General features: G+C 57.7%; 1 protein-coding gene across 1 annotated transcript; it reads right to left on the bottom strand.

Annotated features, from left to right (window-relative positions):
- Positions 1–6,096: 6,096 nt before the first annotated feature.
- LOC123350270 (cytoglobin-1-like) lies at positions 6,097–18,386 on the bottom strand. The gene is made up of 6 exons (XM_044988763.1): positions 18,313–18,386; positions 17,674–17,997; positions 10,585–10,692; positions 9,334–9,454; positions 8,404–8,484; positions 6,097–7,618 (listed from the first exon to the last, which is right to left on the bottom strand). Exons 2-6 carry the CDS (start codon positions 17,904–17,906, stop codon positions 7,493–7,495), a joined length of 669 nt encoding a protein of 222 aa, XP_044844698.1. The 5' UTR covers positions 17,907–17,997; positions 18,313–18,386; the 3' UTR covers positions 6,097–7,492.
- Between the last annotated feature and the right edge of the window lie 4,852 nt (positions 18,387–23,238).

Raw genomic sequence — 23,238 nt, 5'->3', positions numbered from 1 at the left:
AACTGGGGCTGCAGCTGGAGGGCACGAGAGTCTTTTGCTCGGAGGTTGCGAAGGAGCCTGGATTAATAGTGCTAGCCAAGCGTGGCCGCTGTGGCACCGGGAACCGAACCTGGGCCCTCCAGGGCTGTAGTTAAGGGACTGTACCAACTCACATCGTGGGGGGCCTGGCACCCCAGGGGACCTGTTACATGCACCCCTGGGTGACAAGCCCATTCCAACAGCTCACCCTCGCAGAGCTAGGCTGGGAACCCAGGAGCAGGTGCCTTTCTCCCCCCACGCCCAGCCACCACACGGAGGGCATTTTTTCGACACTATACGCTCTGTACAGGGTGACCAGATGTCCTGATTTTATAGGGAGAGCCCCGATTTTGGGTCTTTTTCTTATATAGGCTCCTATTACCCCCGTCCCAATTTTTCACACTTACTATCTGGTCACCCTAGCTCTGTAGAACAAGCCAAGGGGGAATCACAGTTTTGCCACGCGATGGTCATTGAGGGTGTTAGTTGGATGTTTGCTTAACCCCATGCAACACAATGGGGTGAATTTCCGGTCCTGGGGATTGAACCTTTGACTTCCAGGTAAGTACAGCCAGAGGCACCGCCAGCATCTATGGCAGAGTCTGGTCACTAGAGGGGGGCAGAGGGCCACATGGTAGGTAACAGAATAGCTGCAATATGATCCCCCCCCCTCCCATGACACCTCCTCCCTCCATCCTGGGGGGACCATGCAGCTTTCACAGCCACGGGGCGTCCAGTCCCAGGACAGTGGCGGTTTGCAGAGACGCCTCTTTGGGCAGGAGCCACGCCGCAGGGCGTCAACACAGCTGCCACGTTCTTGGTCGCTGCCCCACTGGAGCTGGGTTCGAGGTGCCACGCCCCATGTCCCACTCCCCAAGCCAGCCAGTCCAGAGCCAGCACCCACTAGAGGACAGTCCATCCCCCCCCAGACAGTCCCCCCACCTTTGGGGCCAGGTTGGAGCCAGCGCCCTCTGGAGGGGAAAGGCCCCCATTCCCTAACCCCCCCACCCCCCTGAGCCAGCCAGTTACCCCCACTAGGGAGGCCAGGTTGCAGGCAGTGCCCCAGTCCCCAGCTATCAGCCTGGATTTAAGAGTGTATCGAGTTTGTTTTTAAAATAACCTTCGTTTCAAGGCAAAAAATGATCCGTGCACCAAGATCTGCGCTGTGGGTTTATTGAACCGTGTCGTGTTACTACAGGCAGCACCATGCAGCTGAGGGGTGTGTATAGAAGGCCTGGATCATCAGGACAGCAGTCACAGGGCTAACGCAGGGAATTAGGTGCCTAGAATCCACCCGACAGTTTAGTAAAACCAGCCACTCATTTTGGGTGCCCAACCTGGGCTAGATTTTCAGAAGCCTTGAGCCCTCTCAGCTCCCCTTGGCTTTAACCAACCCGGCACGGGATCCAGGCGTCCTGGCTGCCCAGTGTTAGCGGTGAGAGTAATTACCCACTGGAGCCTGGTGGACTCTCTGTCACGGGCGCGTTTAAAATCGAGCTGGGATGTTTTGCTAGAAGATCTGCTCTGGGCAGCGTTTGGGGGCCGTTCTCTGGCCTGGGTTATACAGGAGGTCAGACCAGATGATCACAATGGGCCCTTTTGGCCTTAGAAGCTATAAATTCCCCAGCTACTAGACGACTCCCATCTTCCCAGAGCCAGGAAGAGAACCCAGGAGTCCTGACAGCCAGTTCCCATCCTCTAACTACTAGAGACCACTCCTCTCCCAAAGCCATAAATGGCACCCAGGAGCCGCACCCCACAGCTCCCCCGGCTCTAACCACTACATCCCACTCCCTCCCAGAGCTGGGAATGGAACCCAGGAGTCCTGGCACCCAGTCCCCCTGCTGTAACCACTACATCCCACTCCCCTCCCAGAGCTGGGAATGGAACCCAGGAGCCCCACCCCGCAGCTCCCCCGGCTCTAACCACTACATCCCACTCCCCTCCCAGAGCTGGGAACAGAACCCAGGAGTCCTGGGCTGTGCACCCAGTCATTCAAAATCAGCAGCCGGTTTTGGAAGATTTGGGAGCTCAGCACAGACTGTCCCGACCGCTGAATGCGCCAACCCTCAGCTTTGTGACTCACGCAACAGCTGTTGAGAAAGCAGCTGTTTGGGTCCCACAGAGCGCCCAGGTTGCGAGACAGCAGGAAAAACAAAACCTGGGCCCTGTGCAGATCAGAGGGCGCGTGGAAGGGGGACCTGCCGAGGAAACAGACAGGACTGGATCTGTGCCCTCGTCTGTCTGTCCTAGGCCTGGCCTGTATCAGAAAGGTGTCCTGCTTTAGCTAACCCGAGCCAATTCAAGTGGACCAGCGTGGACCCAGCTACATCAGTATAAATGTGCTTATGCTGTAGCAAAGCGGTCGTGATAGGGTTAACTAGGTTGCCCAGAGTATTATGGGAGGGAGCCATGATCTACCCTTCCCTCCCCTTACTTCCGGCACCCCCAGAGGTTAGGTTAAGGCACGACCCTAGGAGATGGGAGTCCGGCCTCCCTCTTCCAGCTTGGCCGCGGCCTGCCTGTAAGGCCTTGGAGAGAGTCCGAGGGAGTTTCCCGCCACTTGGCCAGCGCACGCACACTGTTGTGACGCAGTCAAGTAAAGCAGCCTGTCCCCCGCCTGCAGGCCCCCGAGTGGACGCATTTTCCCTCACAACTTGCAAAACCAGGGATGAGGCAAACACAAGATAGCGTCTGAGGGGGGAATCGAGGCGCTTCCTGCAGAAAACGAGGATTAGCAGCAGCCATTCTCTCAGCTATTGCCTTGCGAATGAGATTATAGAGCGGGACAGAGAAGCAATTTTCTCAGCAATCCAGGAGTTTGTCTCCAGCTCAGAAAGCAGGAGAACAGTTTAGAAGGCAGGCGCACGAGGCCCCGAAACTGCAGAACATTCCCGGTTTCATCGCAGGACGAGGGGACGCGGCGAGACATGGCCGTGTGTCCACAACAGAGCAAAAAGCATCAGCTGAATATTGCTTGCTTGGTGATGACCTAGAGGCCAGGACAGACCTGGGGGGGACGTGGTGTTAATCAAGGATGATCACTGGCAGAAGGGAAGAACCTGGCCTGAAGCAGGAGAATTAGCACCAGCTGTGGAAACAGCTGTGAGAAACTGACAAGAGTTGCTCTCAGACAGCAGGGGCAGAAATCAAAGGTCCACCCGCAAATGCGGAAGTTGCTGCTTTATTTAATGGCATCGCAAGAGAGTTGGAGGGATGACGGCGAAACAGAGAGAGGGTACGCCCACGATACTCCCGGTTAATTAATAGGCAGCAGGATTAAAACAAACAAAAAGAAGTATTTCTTCCCATAACGCACAGTCAACCTGTGGAACTCCTCGCCAGAGGACATTGTGAAGGCCAAAACTATAACAGGGTTCAAAAAAGAACTAGATAAGTTCATGGAGGACAGGTCCATCAATGGCTATTAGCCAGGATGGGCAGGGATGGTGTCCCCAGCCTCTGTTTGCCAGAAGCTGGGAATGGGCGACGGGATGGATCACTTGATGATTCCCTGTTCTGTTCATTCCCTCTGGGGCACCTGGCACTGGCCACTGTCAGAAGATAGGATACTGGGCTAGATGGACCTTTGGTCTGACCCAGTAGGGCCGTTCTTATGTTCTTATGTTCCAGGGAACCAATTAACACAGTCGTGACCACTTTACTCCCACAGCTAGTTCCGTACATGACAGAGAATAATACTGGTTTAAGGCTCCTTTATACCAGTATAACTGCATCCACACTATGGTTTATATTGGTATAACTATATTGGTTAAAAACCATCACATTCCTAACTCAGAGTGATACCAGGTGTGACAAAGTTCCTCCTCTACCTTGGTGGGTCCTGTGCTTATTGGCGGATTTGCTCACCTCACAGATTCACCCTGTGGGTTGGGAAACAGCCCAGAGACCTTCCCCTCTGGTAGAAGCCACAGTCCAGGGCAATTCCTCCTGTGTCTGATCAGGAGTTGGGAGGTTTGGGGGGAACCCAGGCCCTCCCTCTACTCCGGGTTCCAGCCCAGGGCCCTGTGGACTGCAGCTGTCTAGAGTGCCTCCTGGTATAGCTGTGCGACAGCTACAACTCCCTGGGCTACTTCCCCATGGCCCCCTCCCAACACCTTCTTTGTCCTCACCACCGGACCTTGCTCCTGATGTCTGATAACGCTTGTACTTCAGTCCTCCAGCAGGATGCCTGCTCACGCTCAGCCCCTTGCGCCTCTTGCTCCCAGCTCCTCACACGCACTTCCTCTCCTCTGGCTCCTTGGCTCAGCTGGAGTGAGCCCTTTTATAGCATCGGAGGGGCCTTAATTAGAGTCAGGTACTTAACGGCCTCACCTGACTCTTAGTAGGTTAATTGGAGTCAGGTGTTCTCATTAGCCTGGAGCAGCCCCTGCTCCGGTCACTCAGGGAACAGAAAACTGCTTATCCAGTGGCCAGTATAGCTCCCTTCTGCTACTCTGCTGTTCCCAGCTGGCCTGGGTCTAACACACAGGACAAAATCGGCCTTACGGTTTTCCATTGCTACCCATCGTTGTGGACTTTGGGGGCCTGCCGTGTGAACTGAGCAATAGCCACCTTCCTAGTGGGTTTCATGGCGTTCTCCATTTCTGGGGTGAAAACTCTGCCAGGGGGAATTTGGCGTTTTGAGCTTTAGTTAATTCCTGCGGTTGCGGGGGGGTCATGGGGCCGAAGGGCGTGTCTGTGTCGTGAGTGTCAATCTGATGGTGAAAATGCTTCTTTAGGATGGATACAGATTTCAACCTGGTTTATAGCCGCTTAGCTTAAATGTCTCAGGCTCTCTGTGTGCCCTGATGTCTCCGACTCTCAAAGGTATTTAGGCGCCTAACTTCCGCTGATTTCAATTAAAGTTAGGAAGCTAAATATCTCTGGATCTGGGCCTCGGTTTCCCCATCTGTATAATGGGGGATACCCACATTTCCTTCCCTCACACTAGGGCAGTGGTCCCCAACCTTTTTGTCTGGCGGGCGCCAGACGAAGGACCGTGGCGGCGGTCAAGCATCCCACGAAATGCTGCCGAATTTCGGCAGCGATGCCTCTCAATGATGTCACTTGTCGGCAGCAAGCGGCGTCATCAAGAGGCGTCACCGCCGAAATGCCGCCAAATTTCGGTGGCATTTCAGCGGATGCTCGACCAACGGCCAGGATGCGGGCGCGTTTAGATGCCCCCGCGGGTGCCATGGCACCCGCAGGCACTGCGTTGGGGACCCCTGCAGGAGGGGCTGTGAGATACAGATGTTCAAGGCACTATGGGAGAGGCCGCGCCTGACACAGAGAAAGTCCCCAGCTGCTGCGGAACCATTCAGAGCCCGTTTCAATTCAAGCCACTGCATCGGTCGCCTTCTAAGCTCCCCTTAAAACTCCCCTTTGCTCCCAAGCCCACAAAAAACTTGACAGCGGTAGCGCCTGCCACAGTGGGGGGGCCTGTTCCGTGACTGGGGTGCCAAGGTGTTACCGGAATACATGTAATAGCAATAAAAATGTACAGCGCCTGGCACAAAGAGGGCGTGGTCCATGGCTAGGGCTCGTCGGTGCTACCGTAATAAAAATAATAAATAATCATTAAGGTGGGTTTGCGCCCATTTAACTAAGTTGACTTTGAATTTTGGAGGTGGAGAGTTTAGTTAAATTGGCACCATTTTTGTGCCTAGACCAGCCCCAGGGCTAAGTTCTCCATCGAGTCCTGCCGGGTAGGTTGCCAGGTCAATGTTTCTGCTGTAAAACCTTGCTGTGCTACCACCTCAAACTGAGAGGCTGGAGCTCGGCTGTTCTCAGTGGTGGCAGACGACAGAACAGGAACAATGGTCTCAAGTTGCAGTGGGGGAGGTCTAGGTTGGATATTAGGAAACACTATTTCACTAGGAGGGTAGTGAAGCACTGGAATGAGTTCCCTAGGGAGGTGGTGGATTCTCCTTCCTTAGAGGTTTTTAAGGTCAGGCTTGACAAAGCCCTGGCTGGGATGATTTAGTTGGGGATTGGTCCTGCTTTGAGCAGTGGTTGTACTAGATACCTCCTGAGGTCCCTTCCAACCCTGATATTCTATTATTTTATTCTATGAATATCTATAATTTTCACTCCATACATCTGAAGTGGGTTTTTTAACCCACAAAAGCTTATGCCCAAATAAATCTGTTTGTCTTTAAGGTACCACCGGACTCCTCGTTATTGTTGCTCAGGGGTGTAGATTATTCAGCAACGTAAGTTACACCGAAGTAAGCGCTAGTGTAGACGGGGGCCTTAGTGTCTGGCTGTTCTGCATCGTAAACCCTGCGCCTGGGTCTCCTGAGTGGCCACCTGCCCTGTCAACCTGGGCTTACATTTGCTGGACCCGGGTCTCCCAGCCGTGCTCACGTGTCCGCGAGCTGCTGACTTGGGGCTGCGGCTTGAGCTGCGTCCCCACTGCAAAAGGGCGGGGTTTGGACCCAAGTATAACTGAGATCAGGGTCACATGGGAGACTGTCCCTGCGCCAAACAGGCAAAGGCACAGTTATTGTACAGATTGGGGGGGACCCAGGCCTAGAGAGATGAAGTAACTTGCCAAAGGTCACACAGGGAAGCTGTAGCAGAGGTGGGGAGTGACCCTTGATCTCCTGCATCCTCCGCCAGTGCTTTAACCACAGCGTAAGGCTATTTCCGTTCTATTGCCCCCTCTCTCCGAGGTCCACGTGATTTCACAGCCCTCCTCCAGCACCAGTTTTATAGCTGCACCCAGCACACGGTCATCAACCAGGTTTGAACCTGCCCAGATCGTCTCCTTGTCCTCCCACTCTGTCTGCCTCTACCTCATCTCGTGCCTAGCATGGGCCTCCACCACTCAAGCTAACAGAGTCGCTCCCGGAGCTGGCAGCGGTAGCAGACTGTTACCAGCTTGCAAGAAATTGTTGTTCTTCCCATTTGGCAGCTAGGGCGAACCGAGTTTAATTTCTCGGGGGGCTGGATCCATTGTAAAGAAGCCAAACAGGGAGAGGACACCCACCCCAATTTCCCTTCCCTTCGCGAGTCACCTTTAACACTGCCGCTCTGCAAACTCGGGGGATGTTTAACCCCTTCCCCGCCGCTGCTAGATGGGCCCGGCTGATAACAGTCCATATATTGAAATCAAGGCCCTCATGCCGGTGTCTAAAGCCGACTCCTGTTTTCAGCCTCTTTTCCCTTCCAGGAAGCTCTCCCTGAACTGCCTATGCCCAAAGTAGAAAGGGTTCAGAGATAGTTTACTTGCCTCTACCTCCTGCAGCGACCCCCCGGGGGGAACCCTGGCTACACAGATGGGGCCTCTGACCAGCAGCAAAAATCCAGCCTCTGCACTGGAATCACAGCTGGATTCAGCTGAATCAGCTGGAATCACAGCCTGTGAAAGTAAAAAGCGAGGGCAGTTCCTTGTGCACAGGGGGAAGGAGAGGTCCTATGGGAATATCACAGCAAGCCAAGCCAACCGCTACGCCGCCCGCTCTCGGTCTTATATGCTGTTCAGGATGGATCCAGTCCCGGGTTTCCTCAAGGCAAGGGATTTGATGCTGCCCGATTTCTCCTCTTCCTCATAGTACCCCCGTTTCATCGTGGCCGTCAGATACTTGAACAGACTCTGCAAGGGGAGAGAGAACGCACAAGGAGTGAAGCAGGCCTGGCCGGGCGGCTGGTTTGTGCATGGTCGCCCTAGGGCCAGGGAGGTGCCTTTTGCCCTCCCTGTGACAATCCACTCATATCTGGCTAAGTTAGAAGCCTGGGTGTGGGAGGGGGAGGGAAATCTCAGTTTGCACGTGCTCAGTAGAGACTGGTTAGAGTTTGGCAACTAAATTCCCCAAAGATTCCGTCTGCACTGAGCGTGCTCCAGCCCCCTGCAGGGGCTGAGCAGGACAGTCCCTCTGCATGATCTGTTTCATAATACAACTCCCTTTGCACTCCCTGAATACACCTGCAGGGCCTAGCCGAGTCCCCAGTTAGAGCAGCGTGAGGGCTGCTCTAAGTCACACTCCATCCCCTATGGGCCCTGGGGGGCAGCGAATAGCCACAGCGCAGTGTGCTCCGGCCACACCCCCGATCCGCCCCTCGTGGGCCCTGGAGAGGCCTGTATGGGGTGGATCATCAGTGGACCATTTCAATCCACATCAAGGCCCCTGGATGATGCCAGAGGAGCCTGGGTGCTGCTGAGAACCGGGATCCAAACCCACTACTAGGCCAACCAGGAGGGCAAAAACCCCCCGTAAGCCCCCAAGAGGCCTCGTCTAGTTCCCCTCTGGCTGCAGCTGATGGCGGGAGCCCCACACATAGGGCTCGGGGCAGGATGAAGGTCTCCAGCCCACCCAGGCGTGGACGGGCCCTCTGCCAGCAGCAGCATGGGAGAGGGCCAACCGCGGAGCTGCTCCCTACCTGCCACGCCTCCTCCACCTCCGGCGTCCAGCGCTCCTTGAGGATGGGCTGCACCGTGCTGATGAACTGGATGCCCAAGTACTGGAAACAGAGAGGCGAGGCGGGGTCAGAGAGAGGGCCCAGCCCCAGCCCTTCCCTGCCCGGGCTACAGATGGACCTGCGGCAAATACAGACCAGTCCGGACGTGGCTGGGCACCGCCGTCCACACAGATTGCCAGTCCATACTGGCAAATTGCTGGGGGGATGGGGGAAGCGGTTCATACTGGGATGTGCTGGGAAAAGCGGTTTGCACCGGTGGATTGTGGGGAAATCGGTTCGCACCAGGGTATACTGGGATTGGGAAAATTGGTTCGTCCTGGTGAACGGTGGAAAACGCCATTTGTACTGGAGCATGGCGGGGGGAGAAAAGCAGTTTGTACCAGTGCATGCTGGGGAAATCGGTTCGAACTGGTGATCTGTGGGGGGGGAAAGTGGTTTGTACTGGAGTATGCTGGGAAAAGCAGTTCGTCCTAGTGAATTGTGGGAAAAGCTGTTCATACTGGAGCATGCTGGGGAAAAAAGCCATTTGTACAAGTGCATGCTGGGGGAAAAGCATTTGTACCAGAGCATGCTGGGAAAAAAGATATTTCTACTCATGCATGCTGAGAAAAAAGCTGTTTGTACTAGTCCATGCTGGGAAAAAAACCTGTTTGTACCAGAGCATGCTGGGAAAAAAAGCAGTTTGTACCTGTGCATGCTGGGAAAATTGCTTTGTACTGGAATGTGCTGGGAAAAATCGCTCCCATCCTGCCACTATGGTGCAATGCACTCTGGGATACCCTCCTGCACAGAGCCCCATGGGGTAAGCAGATCCCACAGGAGCTCCCCCCACTCCCCACAGAATGGGGAGGTCCGCCCCCTGCCCTGCTGCCGGGTCCCTGGGGCCCTCACCTCATAGTATTTGGGAGGGGCGTTGTATCTGTAGTGACTCTTGCCGAGCTCAAAGGCCAGCTGTTCCAGCTTGTCCCCTTGGTCCAGCCGGGCCACGCTTTTCTCAATGAAGGACATCACCCTGGGGTGGGGGAGAATCAAGTACTGGATTGGGGGCATGGCTGCATCGCTTCCCAGGGGTCAGAGCAGGATGCGGGAGATGTGCCATACGCTGCCAACATCCAGCCCTCTAGCCTGCCAAAGCTGGCTGCTTCAGAGGGGGAGCCCACCTTACGCCAGGCGAAATCCCTTCCTGACCCCCTCCAGCACCTACGCCCTGATGCATGAACATGAAGAACCCTCAGGCCTCATGTCCGAGCCTTGGTAGCTGCCACTGGCTGCACAGTGAGTTGTGGGTGCTCAGCACCTCTGTAAAGCAAGCCCCTGGCACAGGTCTAGCTTTCCCAGCATCGACCTGGCTCAGTAATGTCCTTTGGCAGGGAGTTCCACAGGCTAACAAGGGCTGGTCTGAAGATGTCAGGGCCTTGTTCTTCAGACAGTAATAATATTCATCTAGCAAATTAACTGACCTCCCAGCTCCCCCCAGTTCTGTTCCCAGCCCCACCAAAGCTCCCCCTGGCTCCTCTCCAACCCCTCCAACTTTCTTCCCATGCCCTCCACCCCATACCACGGCTGGGCACCCCTTATGGGACTGACTCCAGCCCTGACTCTCCCTGTCTCAGGCCACTCTCATTTCCATGGCTTGATTACTTTACCTTTCAAAACCGGGTCTGGTGGGAGAGCTGGGAGAGGAGCAGTTTTGGGGAGCAGCTCCCCTTCCCACGTGAGCCAGCAGAGGAAGGTGAGATGCCGCTCCCCACCCAGATCCAGGAACAAACCCAGGAGTCCTGGTTCCCAGCCTCTCTCCTGCGCTAACCATTAGACCCCACTCCCCTTCCCTTGGAGATCCAGGAATAGAACCCAGGAGTCCTGGTTCCCTGCCTCTCTCCTGCTCTGACCACTAGACCCCACTGCCATCACCTCTGAGATCCAGGAACAAACCCAGGAGTCCTGGTTCCCAGCCTCTCTCCTGCGCTAACCATTAGACCCCACTGCCCTGACCTCTGAGATCCAGGAACAAACCCAGGAGTCCTGGTTCCTGTCGCTCAGCCACTTGCATTAGCCTTGTGACTCAAGGGCTGCGCCCTCATGGACCCAGGAGCTCGGGCCTGGTGTGGTAGCGGGTTCCATAGCACCCCCACAGGGACCCACCTCAGGCCATGGGCTCGCAGCTCCTTGTTCATCTTGAGCTGCTCCAGATCCTCGATGTCCCGGAAGAGGAAGAAGACATCTTTGCACTCGGGGTGGGTCTCGAATAACCTGAGCGGGGGAGGGGAGACAGACTTAGGGGGATTGGGCACCTGAACTAGCCGTTTAACTGGGTCTTTTTGTACCACAGGGCAGCTGGGCGACGTGCATGGGCGCGACCCCTAGTGGTGGTGTCAAAATAACACTCTGCCACGTAGACTGCCCCTTCCCCCTCCACAGCACATTGCAAAGGTGGGAGCCCTGCACCTGCCTGCGCAGACGGGAAGTGACTTGACCTCGGAAGTGACCAGGAGAGAACCCAGGAATCCTGACTAAGTGCCCCTCTGTAACTGGCAGAGAAGCCCTCCCCTCCCAGAGCAGAACCCAGGAGTCCTGGCTCCCAGCTCCCCCTTACTGTAATCACTAGACCCCACTCCCATCCCAGAGCAGAACCCAGGAGTCCTGACTCCCAACCCCCACCCCCCCTCCGCTGTAACCACTAGACCCCACTCCCCTCCCAGAGCCAGGAGTGGAACCCAGGAGTCCTGGCTCCTGGGCCCGGAACACTAAGCCCAAGCCCCCATTCCAGGGGCTCAGACCACACACCTTTTCACAGGGTTTGGTGAGATGCTGGAATTCCCTTTTATCATTCATCACCTGTATTACGGTCATGTCGAGAGGTGCCAAGCAAGACTGGGGCCTCACTGTGCCAGGCAGTGCCAAGACCTCGGTCACTGTGTCTGTGCAGCGCCCGGCCCGACGGGGCCCCAATCTCGGTCGCTGTGTGTCTGGGCAGCGCCCAGCGTGCCAGGGCCCTGATCTCAGATGCAGTCTGTGGGTGCTACCGTAATCCACTAGCCCTAATGTAGACAGACTGGATAAGAAGCCTCCTGTCCGCTTGCGGGGACCCATTTTGCCGAGCCCCACAGAAACAAACGTACAGCTGGGCTGACGCTCCGAACGAACAGCTTGGGGGGGATGCTCTGCAAGCAGCCGTGCTGAATACCGGGCTCTTGGGAGAGTGATTGTTCTGCCCAGCGGAGCTTTGGGGAGAGCCATCTGTCAGCACCTCGCCCCATGCGGCACGGAGGGGGAGGGAACCCGGTTCAGCGCTCCTTGTGCTCAGTGGAAGGCAGGCAGCGGTGCCACAGGCTGAGAGGCTTGTTGGCTTTTGCCGGCTAAGCAGAGTCCGGGCCGATCAGTATCGGAGAAATGTCAGGCTGGAAGGGACCTCAGGAGGTCGCCGGATCCAGCCCCCCTGCGCTGAGGCCGGACCAAGTAAACGAGGGCCAGCCCCGACCGGGGTTTGTCCGTCCAGTTCTGAAAAACCTCCAGGGACGGGGACCCCACAACCTCCCTTGAGAGCCTGTTCCGGAGCTTCCCTCCCCGGAGAGTTAGAAAGTTTCTCCTAATATCTCACCTCAATCTCCCTCGCTGTGGATTAACCCACTATGTCTCGTCCGGCCTTCAGCGGACCTGGAGAACAGCTGATCCTCGTCCTCTTTATAACAGCCCTTAACATATCTTAGGACTGTTTCCAGATCCCCCCTCAGTCTTTTTTCTCCAGACTAAACAGGCCCTGTTTTTTTAACCTCTCCTCCTGGGGCCGGTTTGCTGAACCTTGGATCCTTTTTGGTGCTCTCCTCCGGCCTCTCTCCAATTTGCCCACGTCTCTCCTACAGCGCGGCGCCCAGAACTGGACCCCGTCCTCCAGCTGAATCCTGGCCCCAGCTGAGCCCCAGACTCACTCACTGAGCATCAGGACTCCTGGGTCCCCTCCCCAGCTGTGGCCCGGACTCCCTGTGAGCGTCAGGACTCCTGGGTCCCCTCCCCAGCTGTGGCCCGGACTCCCTGTGAGCGTCAGGACTCCTGGGTCCCCTCTCCTGCTGTGGCCCAGACTCCCTGTGAGCGTCAGGACCCCTGGGTCCCCTTCCCAGCTGTGGCCCGGACTCCCTGTGAGCATCAGGACCCCTGGGTCCCCTTCCCAGCTGTGGCCCGGACTCCCTGTGAGCGTCAGGACTCCTGGGTCCCCTCCCCAGCTGTGGCCCGGACTCCCTGTGAGCGTCAGGACTCCTGGGTCCCCTCCCCAGCTGTGCCTCCGACTCGCTGTGTGACTGTGGGCAAGCTCTTTCACCGCTCTGTGCCTCAGTTTCCCCATCAGTAAAAGCAGGCTAGTGGTCACGTCCTGGGGTCTGTGAGATTTTCTCCTGCTGTGAAGGGCTTTGAGATGCCTGGATTTAAGGCCCCCAATGACATGCCCAGTCTAATGGTCTGTGATTATGCTCTGAGCAAATTCAGTGAAAGGGAATCACGGGGAATTCCTCGCCTGGGGCTAACTCCTCGGCCTCTGCGAGACGTGGCAAGGCCCTACAATGGCAGAGAGGCGCTGGGCTATCGAACTCGGCTCTGCATGCTGCAAAAGCCCAGAAGTGGAAAATCCCCACTGGCTCGGAGCAGTAGAGGGGTTTATGACACATCGTTTGGCCGATTCAGTCCAGCGGTGGGCAGCGCAGCCCCGACGCACCAGCTGGTGGATCAAGGGCCTGCACTTTTGTTTATTTGCGAGGGCAGCCGAGCCTGACTAGGGCGGGGGCGGAGGGGAGGGGCACAACTTGGTGCTGGTTATTTATGAACCTTTATGCAAAGCAGCCCAACAAAAGAGAGGAGGAAAAGCTGCCCGGATTGAATAAAACTCCCCCCCCTCCCCCCCGGCGTCCACCGGGATCCGCGGGGCTGCCCGCTGGGGAGGAAAGCTAATTGGAGCCCTGGCGCCTGGGGGGGCCACAGAAGTGGGTGATCCCCTGGGAGGTGCCCTTTCTGCAGGCCTGACCGTGCCATGGTTTATTGCTGGCGGTGCAAAGGGGCTGGCGGGGGTGGGATGCTGCGCTGGTGCAGAATCCGGTTGCTAAGACGGAGCGGAAGGCGGTTGTCATGTCAGAGGCTCCCGGTTCGTCGCACTGCAGAATCCCACCCCGGGGCGGCTGGTCCTTTAAGGGGGGGGGCAGCTGTGTCCTGTGCCAGCCTCAGCTCACCCCTCCAGGTGGAGGGGAGGGGGCGCTTGGGGGAAGAGCCGGGTCTGCCCGAGTTCAGGCGGTAGCTAGGACCAAGGAGGGTTAGACTGGGAATGCAGCCCTATGGGTGGAGAAGACCAGGGAAGGCTGGGGAGAGAAACCCCCCAGCAGAAGGATGGAAGGAGACTGGCCTGAGATACCAAGGCCTGGGGAGTGAGACCTGCTGGGAGTAGAACAGAAATCAACATGGCCCCCTAGTGGACTGAGCAGCAGCCTGGGGCTAGGGAGACCCTTCCCCTGCCTCGCGCCTCAGTTTCCCCATCTGTCAAATGCCACTGAGCTCTGTTGTAAAGTCCTTTGAGATCCTGCTGGATGGGGCGAGCTAGGGCACGGAACCAGTGACTTAGAAAGAAACACACCTCAGGCCATGATGAAAAGGGGCTGAGATCCTTCGGCGGCTGAGCTCTTTGAGCCGCTGGCCGGCGAGAGCAGAGGCCTGGGATGTCAGGGTTCATCAGCCGCGCGGTTGTCAGGCAAACAACAGGCCTTTTACCCTATAACACGGGCATGCTGTGGGAAGGGCTCTCCCCTACAGTCCTGCCTGCCAGATGCACCCTCTCCTACTAGGGAATGCGGTCGAGCACAGGGCAACTGGCTTCTATTCCTGGCTTTGCCACTGATCTCTTGGGTGACTGGGGGCCAGTCATTTTCCATCTCCGTGCCTCAGTTTCCCCTCCCAACCTGTGGGTATTTAGATTGTGAGCTCTTTAGGGCAGGTACTATCTTTCACTGGATGTCTGGGCAGCTCCCAGCGCAACAGGGCCCTGATCTCGGTCAGGGTCTGGGCAGTGCCCAGCGCGACGGGGCCCTGATCTCAGCCAGGGTCTGTGCCGTGCAATTTGCATCCTTCTCCTAATGAATCGACAAGAGGCACGAGGCCAAAGTTAAGGGGTGCTGAGATCCAGCCCGCCAGCTCCAGCTCTAACCGCAGCCTTCGTTTCCCAGCAGGCCCTAATGACCCTCATTTGGCAGCTGATGCGATCGGACAGGCTTGCCGTGTTCCCAATCAATTTGCTGTTTCCCCTATTGGATTAGCCAGGAGCCCTGCAGCCGGGTAATTGGAGTAATTGATGCCACATGGCACACAGGACGGACTCTGCTGCCATGGGGGAGGGACCGGAGTTCCCGGCGAAAGAGCCAAGGGGTGGGGGTTACAGATCACGCTGCCCGGGGAACGTTAAACCCGGCTGGTGCCTTTTCTCCCTCCCTGGTGGAGGAACGTAGCCTGAAAGACGCCCGTTTCTCTGCCCCAGCTCCTCTGGGCCTGCCTCTCCGTCACGCTCAGGGCTCTTTGCTCCTTTCTGGCAGCCCGAACGGCCCCTGAGAGTCTCCCCAGGGTGGGGTGCAGCCGCCTGGCTAGGGGCGTGGCCAGAGCACCCTGTGCTGTGGCTATTCTCTGTCCTCCAGGGAAATCAGCCAACATCCGCGGTCGCCAACTGTTGTGATTTCATCAGGAGTCTCCTGACCCCTGGGGTCTTTTCCCAAAGTCCCAGCTGCAGGAGGCAGGGGATTTCGGGAGTCCCTCAGCTCTCGTTTTAAACAGAAACGACGCTCGCTCCTCCCGGCGGCAGCGAAAAGCTGGGGAACGCCGCGATGGGGAACCCAGAATCTGTCCTCTCCTTTCAAGTCTCGGAGGGGAGGTTAAGCCACGCTGGTGATTTGCGGGGGGGCTTGGCGCTGGCGAAGCCGTGACAACTCGCTGGCTCCAGGGGAAAGTGCCTGGGGTACCTTAACAGGCTGGCACTGGGGCACGTGGGCCAGGGTGGGCGCACGCCCCCGGGCCGCCCAGGCTGTGCCTGCTCTGTGGACGAGTGGCGGCTGGCAGGCTGCGGGTCAGACTTCCCCCGGGCTAAGTATCCAGCTGTCCTCTCTGACCTCCCCCCTCCAGTGCTTGATCCAGCCAAACAAAGCAGCAGCTCCTGGTCAGTGGCCACCTCACCGGCCCTAGGGACCCCAAGGGGGTCTGATCTCTGGCCAGTTTCTCCACCTCAGCAAGAACTCGAGCAAAGCCGTTTTCTCCCCCACCTCAGTCACTCGGACAATGCCAGATGCAAAGCAGATCCTGCTACCACCAGGTCAGAGAGACACAAACGCTAAGCAAGAGCAGGTGCCAGCACCCCCCCTCCCCCAGTACGACCAAATCACACTGCACTGTGGCTATTCTCTGCCCCCACAGGGCCAATAGGGGCGGATCGGGGCCATGGCCAGAGTGTGTGTGGGGGGGCGGGACTAGGAGGCAGGACTCCTGGGTTCTCTCCCCAGCTCTGGGAGGGGAGTGGAGTCTAGTGATTAGAGCAGGAGGGCTGGGTGTCAGGACTCCTGGGTTCTCTCCCTGGCTTTGGGAGGGGAGTGGGATCTAATGGTTAGAGCAGGGGGGCTGGGTGTCAGAACTCCTGGGTTCTCCCCCAGCTCTGGGAGGGGAGTGGGGTCTAATGGTTAGAGCAATGGGGGGGAACTAGGAGGCAGGACTCCTGGTTTCTCTCCCCGCTCCGGGAGGGGAGTAGGGTCTAGTGGTTAGAGCCAAGGGGCCTGGGTGGCAGGACTCCTGGGTTCTTTCTGGGAGAGTAGTGGTTAGAGTAGCAGGGCTCAGCATAAGGATTTTTGGGTTCTCATTCCATGTCTTATAAGGGTATTTGGTCTTGTGGCTGGAGCATTGGGGGTGGGGCCTGGGAGTCAGGACTCCTGGGTTCTGTTCTGAGCCCTGTCACTAACTTTGGGCAGTTCCCTCTCTGCGCCTCTGTTCCCCCCTTCTATTAGGAAGGCAGTAAGGATACTGAGCCTTCCTTCGGGAAGGGCTTTGTGAGCACGGGATGAAAAGCCCCCCAGTAATCGCAAAGATTATTAATTCAGCAAGAGCCCTGCAAGTGGGCTGACTGACAAGTATTTGCTTCAGCGTATTACAATCGTAAACTGCTGCTGGCTACTTCTATCCGAGAGTCCAAAAGTGCTTTACAGACATGTATGAGTTCAGCACCACAAGCCAGTCGCCATACCTCTGGGGAAACTGAGGCAGAGAGTGGGGAGAATTGCCCAGGGTCACATGGTGAGTCAGTGTTGGAACTGAGAATGGACCCCAGGCATCCTGTTCTCTCCTGGGGTAACGCTCGACCCCACTCCCCTCCCAGAATTAAGTATAGAACCCAGGAGTCCTGGCACCCAGTTCCCCCTCTGCTGTAATCATTAGCCACTGTTCCTCCCGACCCCAAAGCTGGGAATAGGACCCAGGAGTCCTGGCTCCCAGCCCCCCCACCTCTCCTCCCAGAGCTGGGTAGAACCTAGGAGTCCTGGCTCCCAGCCCCCCTCCCCCAAACCACTAGACCCCACTCCCCTCCCAGAGCTGGGAACAGAACCCAGGAATCAAAACTGACAGCGCTTGTGTTCGAATGTAAACACTGGCACAAGGCAAGAAACAATTTGGCGCTAAGAGTAAGACCCAAAGACTTGTGCCTGGGTTTCCTCCTTACAGATCAGTGGCTGATCCCAAAGGCTGGCTCCAAACTGGCCCCACGGCTAGTGGAAACGGGCAGCGTTCCAGTGGAATCAAGAGCCCAGATCCGCAGCTGGTGTAAACAGGTACGGCCCCGTCGGCATCAGATCCCCCAGCTGGTGTGACTGGGCCAGCGCTCCACTGGAGTCAAAGGAGCGATGCCGACTGACACCAGTTGGGGGTCTGGGCCCGTGGGTCCTTAGTGCCCCCTTGAACACCCGAGAGCTAGACCGGCCGCCAGCTCCGAGCACACTTGCCTTTTGGGCTCTGCTTTGCTAGAAACATGGAACTTTTTAAAGCCAAGAAACTCCCATCGGCTTCTTGCAAACCAAACCAATCGGGGGATTTTCTTTGGTGGCAAAAACCGTCCGTCCCCAGCAATATCCCCGTGCACCCCAGGGCGAGCCAGCCTCCAGGACAGGCACCAGGGAGGGGATGACATTGATCGGGCGCCTGGCCCCGTGGCATCCACACCAAACCCGCAGCTTCGCTCACCTGATAAAGACAATGATGCCGACCCGAGCGATATTGTCGTGCAGGATCCGCCAGGACTCCTGGATCCGCTCCTTCTGCGCGTCCGCCAGCGGAAAGGGATCTGCCCCCGGCCCGTCGCCGCCGGGCTCCGGTCCCGCTTTCGACACCGCTAGGTTTTCCGACGACGGGCACTGCTTGGACTCCGCGATGGTTTTCCCCGGGGCGATCCCAGAACCCGACAGAGCGCACCCCATCCCGAGAGGGGAACAAAACCCACCCCCGGCAGAGCTGCAGGGGGTCGGGGGGCTGGACTCCTGGGCTCTATTCCTGGCTCTTCCAAACCAGCTAGGCAGATGGAGAGACAACAAAGCAGTTAGAAACCTGCAGCTGGGCTGAATTTAAACCTTAGCACCTCCCCTGGGACAGAAGCCCCTGAGAGTTTACCCAAGGGCAGAGCTCAGAGCTCATAGCACCAGGAACTAGCTAACAATCTAAAGGAAAACGACCGTCAGCCTGAGGCACAGCTGGCGCAAATCAGCGCCTTCCAAGTTGGCTGAGTACCGGCGACTTACACCCCCCGGGGATCGGGCCCTGAAACTCCAAACGCTCCCAGCCAACACCCCGATAACGGGGACCCCCGATGCAGTCTCATCCGCCTACCCTGAGAGCCCCCCCCCAACCCGGGCGACCGGGAGGCTGCTGGCGATGTTGAAAGAGGCCAGCGGCGCACGCCTGTGTGTGTTTGACGCTCACGCGTGCAGGTGGATCGTATTTGTACAGAGCTGAACGGTCCGGCTGCTCCAGGGTCCTAGACAGTGCAGGCTCAGCCCTGCTCTACACATAATGAATAGGAGCGTCAGGTCTCCTACTCAGCCCACGTGGGGGTGGTTGGGGGTGGGGGTGGCTTTCAAAAGAGCTCCCCAGCCAAACGTTCGCCGTCCTGGGCCTGCAGCTGATAACAAGCTCTCAGGACCCAGCTTCTTTGTAGCTGCGTAGAAATAATCGCAGCATTCATAGAATCACAGGCCTGGAAGGGACCCCGAGAGGTCTCTAGTCCAATCCCCTGCACTCCTGGCAGGACCAAGTATTATCTAGACCAGGAGCGAGGTGGTGTCGGTGGCACCCAGCCTGGGACGCTGCGCCCAGCTCTGGGGTGGAGGGAGGGGGCCGCATTTAAACATGCCTGTTGCAGAATTGCGGCAGGCACAGAGAAGAGCCCCAAAAATGATTCAAGAGCGGGAGAAGATGCCCGCGGGGGAGAGAGAGATTTTACGGCGCTCCAGCTGGCTTATCACAAAGACGATCAGGAGGTGACCTGATGTTACAGCGTCTATGGCCCTGGTTCCTTGATCACAGCGTACACTGGGCGAACACCCCGGGCTTTAAAGGGGGCATGCGTTTAGCAGAGATCAACAGAACCAAAAATCACCGGCTGGACGCTGAAGCCGGACACATTCGGACAGTTTTTCACAGTCAGGGTGACTAAGCCTGGAAACAAACGGCCAGAGGAAGTGGGTGTCTCCAGATGCCTTGCTGCAAGACAGGCTGGATAGGCCTGTGCAAGTGGTCGGGGGAGCCGGGCCAAATTTAACAGCCTGGAGATCAGACTGATGATCTAATGGCCCCGGCTGGCCTTGGACTGGGCCAACCAGAGCCAGGTGGGGTGGGTAGGGCAGACACTTGTCCAATAGGAACCAGGCCAAGGGCCATCAAACTTAGGCCATGCGGGCCCCAGGAGCTCCCAGCAAATGGACATGGTTTGGATCTTTGCCGGCGCATGGAATCCCTGTGCCTTGGGGTCAGATCAAGCTGGATGTTTATCTGGGAGGAGATCACCTGAGCTGGGTTTGCTGTACTGGAGGGAGGCATCTTGAATTATTATTACGCTGCTGAGCATGCACTGTATTAAGGGGGCCCGATTCCCAGGTTCCCCAGCCTGGCACTTGGGGGCAGGTGGCTTTTGAGTTCTGCTTTGCGCTCCCTGTATTCCAGGTCTGGCGTGTGGTGAACGTTAGAGCAGCCTCGGGGTCGCTCTAATTCGAAAAAACACAGTGCAGGGCGCTCCAGCCAAGCCCCCACCTTCGACTCAAGCAGGGAGCCCTGACACCAGCTCCACACTGGCCAGAGTAGATCCCCGGCACAGGGGGAATTTTGGGGGGGGGCTGCTTGTGTCCTCAGTGGGCCCTGAGGGTGTTGCCCACTGACTCCAGCAGGAGGGAGTTAATCAGTCCCACGGCTGCATCTGGTAGGTGTCAGAAGTGCCGTGACAACTGCCAACCTCCGGATCAGCAACAGATCCGTGACATCGCTTTTTGGGGGGAAGGGTGGGGGCGGGGGGAGAAAGTGCCAGGAAAAAAAACAGCAAAACAGAATGAGGCCCTGGGCATGTTGGTTAATTTCAACTGATGCTTCTTGAACAGTAAGAGTCAGCGTTAAATACATCAGGATGCATTCTGTGCCCGTTTACACCTGTCTGACTTGGAATCAGGATCCATACCTTGGGTTGGGAGGGGTCCAGTGGATGGCTGGGCCGCTCCCACAGTGTGCTGTGGCTGGAGGGGACTGGTGGGGGCACAGGGGCTCGGGTGCATGAGTCTTGGGCACTTTGCATTGGTTCGGGCTCCTTCCCGCTGGCCTCATGTGCTCTGAATCCACTGCATTCTCCTGAGGTAGATCCATGCGGTCTTCCCCCCCGCCATAGCTTCTGACCGCCCCCCCATGCCCTGGGAGAGGAGTGTCCCCTTGCTGGTATGGCTCAGAGGCAGGGAGGGGGGGGGCTAGCCATTAACCTGCCCCTTCCTCCAGTGCAGAACTAGGTGCAAATAAGCAACTCCTTGCAAGTTCCATCTGCTAGAGTCACTCCCCGTGGGCCCTTCTCCACCCCTACCCTGCTGCCCAACTGCTGGGAAAATCTGCAGACACCCCCCTCCCCTTACTGGTGCCAGGAAGCAGAGAATTCTGGGTTGTTTTTTTTTAAAGGTCATAGTAGCTGAGCGCTCCTGGGAAGTATTGTGTCTGTTTTACAGATGGGGAAACTGAGGCACAGCTGGAGGGGGAAACGGGATGGCAATGGGCGACTTATCCAAAGGTCACCCAGCAGCAGAGCCAGGAATAGAACCCAGGTATCCTGCCTCCTCCTCCTCCAGTGCCCTTGCACTGTACTGCACTGCCCCATTGTACAGCTGGGGAAACTGAGGCACAGAGCCTGGATAGTGACTTGCCCAAGGTCCAACGGGGTGCTGGGACTTGGACTCAGAGCTGCTGAAACCCAGAGTTTAACACCCCCCACCCCGGCAACTGCTAAACCAATCTTATTACCCCCACTCCCACCCCGCTCACTGCACTGCATTCTGGGATGCCTGCCGCAGAGTGGGACCCAGAAAAGGGCCTGGCAGGGTTGTCACAACCCTGCTAACAAGCAGGCTGCCGTCCCCCTGGGGAGTCTTCCACCCGCCGGCCGGCCAGCCTCCCCCACGCCGGCTCAGGAGAATTCCAGCTGGGCCTGGATTTCTTCAAACTTATCTCCTGCCATCTGCGTCCGCTTCCCAAAGGTCAGTCTGCTCTCTGGCGTGCGGCCTGCCCGCCTTGCAGCCTTCTCCCCCACACCCCGCCTCGCGGCGCACCAGCAGGCCACAGGCGTACGCGCTGGCGACGGACCTGTAAGCCGCCTGGATCTTGGGGCGAGGCGGGGGGTCACCCCAGATCTGGCCAAGGGCGGTTTTTTTTTAAACTCAACAGCCTGTTTTACGGGGTCTTCCCCACCTCTCCCCCAATGGCGTTAATTACATAAACCTGGTTCTAAAAAGTGGGCCTAGCGGATTCGGTGCCAGAGACGCGGTGGGTGAGGGGAGACCTCCTTCTGTTGGGGACCACACCAAATTCTAGACCCTGCAGCCATAAGATCCCCCAGCAGGCTTGGAAGGCTGGGTTTTCAGAGTCCCATCCCCAGCTGCTCCCAGGGAGCTGGGGTGGCGGGGGTTAATACATGCTTTGCCAGCGGGCGATGTAGCTATTTGCCAGGCAGCCACAGAGCAGTGGGGATCAAGCGCCCGGAGCTCTGGAAGGGAAACGTCACACCATGGTTAGAGAGAGACTTATCCAAGCACATATAGGTGACAAAGCCCGTCTGAAAGGCAGAGCGGATTAGATCTGGGTCTGCCGGGCACCTGGGTTCTGTTCCCAGCACTGGGACGTCAGGTGAGTTATTTGTAAAATGGGAAAGTTTACGATCCAGAGCCGGGGATAGAACCCAGGTGTCCTGACTCCCAGGCCGCCCTGCTCCAACCCCTAGACCCCGCTCCCTTTCCAGAGCCAGGGATAGAACCCAGGCGTCCCGACTCCCAGACCGTCCTGTTCCAACCACTAGACCCCGCTCCCTTTCCAGAGCCAGGGATAGAACCCAGGCATCCTGCTTCCTTTCCAGAGCCAGGGATAGAACCCAGGCATCCTGACTCCCAGACTGCCCTGCTCCAACCACTAGACCCCACTCCCTTTCCAGAGTCAAGGATAGAACCCAGGCATCCCAACATCCAGAGTGCCCTGCTCCAACCACTAGACCCCGCTCCCTTTCCAGAGCCAGGGATAGAACCCAGGCGTCCCGACTCCCAGACTGCCCTGCTCCAACCACAAGACCCCGCTCCCTTTCCAGAGCCAGGGATAGAACCCAGGCGTCCTGACTCCCAGACTGCCCTGCTCCAACCACTCGACCCCCAACCTGCTGTAACCCCAAAGGCTGGGAGTAGAACCCAGGAGTCCGGGCTCCCTCATTCAGCTCATTGGAGCCCAGCTGCGCCATGGCTGGCCCCCGTTTGAACCCAGCTCCAAAGGAGAACACCCCCCCCCTCCGACCCCGGCAGCAGCTGTGGGACACAACGGGGCGGGGGTCTGGTGCAGGTGTGCGGGGGGGTCAGTTCTGTGCAGGGCTGTGGGTCCATTTCCAGCCCCCTCATGTCTCCGGCTCGTCTGAAGGCAAGAGGGAGAGTGACAGGCCGAGGTCACCCCGGGAGTCCCCCGCAAAGGCCACCTGGCTGCAGCTGCGGCCGCTCTGAGTTTGATCTGCCTGGTTGTGTCAGGGCTGTGAGCAGCTGGGGGGGGCTGTGTAGGGAGGGGGCAGAAAAGGGAGTGGGTTGGGAGGGGGAGCAGGAGAGGGGAGGGGTGTGGGGGAAGGGAGAGGGCAGGATATGTATGGGGGAGGGGAAGGGCTGTGTAGGGAGGGGGCAGAAAAGGGAGTGGGTTGGGAGGGGGAGGGGTGTGGGGGCAGGGAGGAGACATATGGGGCAGGGAGAGTGTGGAGACGGAGTGTTAGGGGGCAGAGAGAGCAGGGGACGGGGGAAATGAGAGGGCAGGGGGAAGCTGGGTGTATGAGGAGGTGGGATGATGGGGGGAGGGACTGACGGGGGAGGGGTGGATGTTCACTTAAGTTGGGATGAGCTTTTTCTGAGTGCTCACAGAAGGTGGCCCCGGCCCCCGGCTCTGGGGTTCCTGGAGTCGCTGCGCAGGTTTGCCCTTGCTCTGTCATAATGAAGAGAGGACACTTGTGGGGGGAACTGGGAATCAGGACTCCTGGGTTCTCTCCCTGGCTCTGGG

Source organism: Mauremys mutica, chromosome 15 (assembly GCF_020497125.1).
Source record: "Mauremys mutica isolate MM-2020 ecotype Southern chromosome 15, ASM2049712v1, whole genome shotgun sequence".
Lineage (NCBI taxonomy): Eukaryota > Metazoa > Chordata > Testudines > Geoemydidae > Mauremys > Mauremys mutica.
This window is presented reverse-complemented; position numbering and strand designations above follow the sequence as displayed.

Excerpts from the sequence above, each read along its gene's own strand:
- LOC123350270 (XM_044988763.1), bottom strand. The coding sequence starts at position 17,906 with ATGGGGTGCGCTCTGTCGGGTTCTGGGATCGCCCCGGGGAAAACCATC. Across the intron at positions 10,693-17,673 it reads GGCATCATTGTCTTTATCAG|GTTATTCGAGACCCACCCCG; the intron begins GTGAGCGAAGCT and ends TCCCCCGCTCAG. Across the intron at positions 8,485-9,333 it reads CCCCTCCCAAATACTATGAG|TACTTGGGCATCCAGTTCAT; the intron begins GTGAGGGCCCCA and ends CTCTGTTTCCAG.